The following is a 5,209-nucleotide window of genomic DNA, read 5'->3' as shown; positions in this document are numbered from 1 at the left end:
GTTTTTAAAATTCATGTCAAATTTCATGCCAATCAAATATCTTTTTATTATTTGATCTATAAACTTATTTTTTATGTATAATTTTAGACTACAAAAACTTGAAATTTAAACATTTAATTGATGACATAACTATTGATATTTGATCTTATTGAAATTTCTTAAGTATGAAGAATACAAGAAGAAAATGTAACCCAATGGAGGATTTGTCAAGCTTTACATCTAATAAAAAATTTTAAATGGACTTGTAGCCTTAGTCTTCAACTATATTTTTTGCCAAATTTTGTCCAAAGTTTAATTATGCTAGGCACTTGGGCCTAAAATATTTTAAGGTAAAAAAATCATTGAATTTTTAAAATGTATATATAATAATGATTTTTTTTTTCAAGTCAAAGTGATCCTATGACGACCTTAGCTTCAATGTGGAACTGCCCCTATTTCAATGTGATTGTGCACTTGATAGGAGTTTTTGAATTTTGAAATAAGATCAGACATCTTGTATATATCTAGTATTTCTGTTGTTTAGTATTTTAAGCACCTAAGGTTTTGAAATTTTTTTTTCATTGATACTTGAAGACTGTTTTGGATTTTATTTAATATTTCAGTTAAGTTGTTGCTTTTCAGTTAAATGTGTGATAGTTGTCACATGCCTAATTCACTCTAGGACATAACATCAAATATATTTTACCAAAAAGGACAAAAAAAATCCTAATTCAAGTACGGGCCGTATCAACTCAACAAAATGTTAAGTACGTTCATATATTAGCAATTTGGTAAATTGCAGGATCTATGTTCATAAAAAATTATCACAGAAATGTATATTTGCAAATCTGCCTACCAAACCTTCACACTTTGTTAGAGCTCTTTATGAAAATCTGTATATTAAATTGGTCTGGTACTAAAAGACTTGATCATCCCCTCTTTGCCAGGAATCTTTTCAATAATTGGTTATGAATATGACTTTCTCCATTGAAAAAATATGTCATAACTCATAAATATATTGGACCCCATAGAAGTGTTGACAGGGTTCAAGTTGTGGTGGAGATTGTATAGATCTTCAATAAACAATGGTGGACCGAGTTAGTGATGAGGATATATAGAAAAGCCAAAAGGCCAAGAAATAGGGCAATGAGAGTTAAGATTAATGCAAATCATATAGCATTTAAATCATTGGAAAGATAATCTGCAGAGATACAGAAGAGAACCTGATACTTCATCTTCATGGGACCTTTACAACGCCTAGAAGATTTTTCTTTTGCTTTCTTTTTCTTTTCTTTTGAAGCACTTTTTCCTTTTGTTTTCCACAAAATAAGATATATGATGGTCCCTAGTCACTAGCTTTAGGTTAAGTTAGGTATGAATGTCAATTCATTTGATAGTTCATTCAGCACATATTAGATTGATATGTTTATATGGTACTCTAGTCATGAGAGTTACAACATGGACAACACATTGGAGAACCAATAATACAAGGTACAATTGATAGAAACATCTTATTTACTATACAATAACCACAAATCCAATTGAAATAATATAGTTTGTAACCCGCAACACTAAAAGTTTACTGAAATTGTAAAACACACCACTTCATCTCTCAAAAATTTACCTAAGTAGAGAAAAATGATAATGTACATATGTACCCATTGAAACCATGAATTTTCCCCACCCCTTCTTGTCCCAACTTTCCAAGGTGTATTGTAATTGAAAGTTAGAATTCACATATATCCTACTAAAATTTTTCCCCTTCTTCGATAACTCCTTTAAACAAATGGGGGAACTTTCTTAGCACAAACATTGTGTTGAGCACTCCATGGAAGTCCATGAGTGTAACCTTGTTAGTATGTCTCCTTTTCAGTTCATAATTGTGGTAGTCATGCACGGATGAATACCATAACCTAGATGGTCTCAACTTTCCACAGAGAGAGAGAGTAATGTTACATACACAAATAATTTCAAAATAGTTTTCACACCAGTTAAGTAGGCAAATTTTTACTGGTTTTCATTTGGATTCACAACTAATATCTTTTTTTTACTTATTATTAACAAGTTATCACATTAGCAAGTTCTATATTTTTTTGAGTCTATAAGACTTCTCTTCCAAAGAGGCTCTATATCTTCTGCAATTTTCCTTGCATCAAGAGACGTGCCCAGCAGGCCACGTTTAGTAAAGCCCACGGAGTACAGCCCACCTTCGCCCTTCCATCCACTGGGAAATGGCTTTCGAGGCAACCCATCTTTGTTGGAAAACATATCACTCTCCTGAGATTAAAATTTCAAGTTATAAAATTTTCCTTAAAAAGTCTTATGAACATGGAGAATATTATTCAATTCTAAGTTACAATTTTTAAGCTTCTCAAAAAAAAAAAAAAAGTTACAATTTTTAAAAGAAAAGTACACTTCTTAATCATTCGTATATATTTATTGTGTGGTGTCTATTTTTCTTGATATTTAAAAACAGTTTGACTTTAATATATGAAAAATATATAGTTTATTATCCCTTTGTTACAAAAAAAAAAAGCCTATTATGAATGAAGTCCATCTTTACCTTTAACCAAGAAGGTACGTTACTTTTGTAACCCGTAGCTAAAATGATGGCATCGAAATTTTCCACTTTGCCATCCACAAACTCCACAGCATGGCGTGTTAGTCGCTTTACTGCCTTGTATACCTACACATATACAGTGCGGTAAGAATTATAGTTCTTTCTCTGCTTAAAGTGTTAGGAAAAACTTATAAACAAAGCTATATTTTATAGAGATGCATTTGAATAGAAAATGAACCTTGATATTCCCAGTTCTGATCTTAGCGAGGGTTCCAACATCCAATACGGGTGTCTTGCCAGACTTGCTCTTGAGCTCAAGAGGACCAATCTGAGGGCGATTTAGTCCAAATCGAGCAGTGTCACCAAGCATCAAACGTGACATTAGGAGTAAGAAATGATCCACAAGACGCGTGGGCAGCCAGTTGAGCAACCACATGGACAATCCAAAAGTTGATGTTCCTAGCATCTGTTGGGGCAACACATGCACCTGCACCATGATTCAGAAAAAGACTTGAAACACACACTCAAAATAAAAAAGGGTAAGGGTGGGGGGGGGGGGGGGCTTAAAGATAGAGCATGAGAATGAGGCCACTGATTAGTCCCGATCGCTCGTTTCCATGTCATTTTTCCATATCAAAAAAAGAATCTGCAACGCTGACACTAGCGTGTAGAGAATTTTATACAAAAAAGAAAGTACATAAAAGACTTTTATGACATAAGATTTTGGGCTACTGACATTGTTGCGCATGCCAACAAGTACCAAGAAAATAAAGATCTTTCTGTAACTATATTGGTCGACTTTCGTTTACTTTGGAGGAAAACCATCAAAGATACAAACCAGTCAAAACGAAGTCAACACCACAGTAGTTACAAAATATAAGATATCTTATTGATGAAAATTAAAAGTTCATTCACTTCCTTTTTTTCTCTTTTTATTTTTTTAATAAATATAATAGGATTTTAACTAGTAATGTCTCTTCACAATTATTACCCTTGAGTTAATGTTTTATGTAAGCAGAATTTAGATTCAGATACTGTATTATTAAACGACAAAAGATTTTATCAAGTAATTTTTTTTTTATCATCAAACAAAAATATTAATAATTCTATGTTTTTTATGAAAGTAAAATTGAAGTCCACCTTAAATTTAGCAAACTGAAATCCACCTTAAATTTGCTTCTTATCAATTAATTATATAGGATCTAGTGGAGCAAGAGAAACTTGTTAGTAGTAACTGAACATTGACCTTCACTAACAAAAATAAATGCTCATTATAACATAATAAAAGTTTCAAAGTAAGCTCACCGAATCTCTGACTACGAGGGACGGGCGAGCATTATTGCCGCAGAGATCCAAGCAGACCTCCATGCCTGAATTCCCACATCCGACCACCAAAACACTCTTTCCACTATACTTTTCACCGCTCTTATACACGCTGGTGTGTGCAATAGTCCCATCGAATTGATTCATTCCTTCAAATTGTGGCACAACCTCCTCAGCATTCTCTCCTGTTGCAACTATTAGCCATTGACACACATATTCTGTCTCTTCCTTCTCCGAGCCAGTGGTCGTAACCCTCCAAAACCCACATATTTGATCAAACTCTGCGCTCACCACAGTTTTGTTAAACACAGGTTGTATGTCAAAATGGTTGGCGTAGTCTTGTAAATAGGAAACAAAATCTTCTTTTGTTGGATAAGTGGGGAAATTCTTAGGGAATTTCATGAGTGGGAGCTCACAGAATTGCTTTGGAAGGTGAAGACGAAGACGGTCATAGGCCCTGTGTTGCCATGTGGAAGCTATGCAATCAGCTCGTTCAAGGATTAAGCTTGGAACATCTCTTTGTTTAAGACAAGCAGCTGCAGCTAAACCCGAAGGTCCAGCCCCAACTATGACTGGTCCTCGCACCAATTTACACCTTGGTTTAGCCATCTTCTCGTGCAGAGGATCATGGACTCGTTTACCTTCAACTTCTTTCATGTACGCCATATTCAGCTAGTGAGAAAGAGCCAAAGGAAAAGGTTTCAGTTTGCAAACAGAATGAAACTTACTTTTTTTCAAACCTTGGAGAGTATACTACTTCATGAAAAAGAAGAAAAGTACTGAAGATGGTGTCTAATTTTGAAAGAGAAATCACTTTTCTTGACATGGAATAGAGCTCGGGAACACGGGCTCCCTCTTTGAGTGTAGAGATTAGGCTGTGATTTTGAGAGAGTTTATCTTATGTTATCCACTTTTGTGAAACGTGGGTTTGATTTCTTTTTGGGTCTTGCTCAATGGATGAGAAAACGGAGAGCAAGAAGCTCGGAACAAGAGCAAGATGTTTCACTTACACATAAGGAACTAGTAATGATAGGAAAGAAATAGAGAAGTATATAACTACGGCATTTGAGTCTCTATGTTAGTAAAGAACAAACATTAACCAATAACAATCCCACATACACACACCCTCTCACACACACACATATATAGAGAGAGGAGTGAACAAATTTTATTTTTATATAAAAGGACATTTCCCTACCCTAGAATTCTATCGGCGTGTGGAGGTGCACATGACATGGAGATAGTCAACCAAAGTTCAATTTATATTTTGGGGGTGTCTAGGGTGACCCCAAATTCACTACTTTGAGGAGAATCTATTGGATGAAAAGACTAGCCCTACTGATTAGT

The 5,209-nt window shown here is 34.6% G+C and overlaps 1 protein-coding gene across 1 annotated transcript; it reads right to left on the bottom strand.

The window, feature by feature from the left end:
• Nucleotides 1-1,505: 1,505 nt before the first annotated feature.
• Nucleotides 1,506-4,913, bottom strand: LOC112040840 (indole-3-pyruvate monooxygenase YUCCA2). Its single transcript, XM_024073769.2, has 4 exons — nt 3,845-4,913; nt 2,778-3,026; nt 2,543-2,665; nt 1,506-2,256 (listed from the first exon to the last, which is right to left on the bottom strand). Exons 1-4 carry the CDS (start codon nt 4,526-4,528, stop codon nt 2,053-2,055), a joined length of 1,260 nt encoding a protein of 419 aa, XP_023929537.1. The 5' UTR covers nt 4,529-4,913; the 3' UTR covers nt 1,506-2,052.
• Between the last annotated feature and the right edge of the window lie 296 nt (nt 4,914-5,209).

This window comes from Quercus suber, unplaced genomic scaffold (assembly GCF_002906115.3).
Source record: "Quercus suber isolate HL8 unplaced genomic scaffold, Cork oak 2.0 scaffold_138, whole genome shotgun sequence".
NCBI lineage: Eukaryota > Viridiplantae > Streptophyta > Magnoliopsida > Fagales > Fagaceae > Quercus > Quercus suber.
Note: the sequence above shows the minus strand (reverse complement) of the source record. Positions and strands in the feature narration are given on the sequence as shown.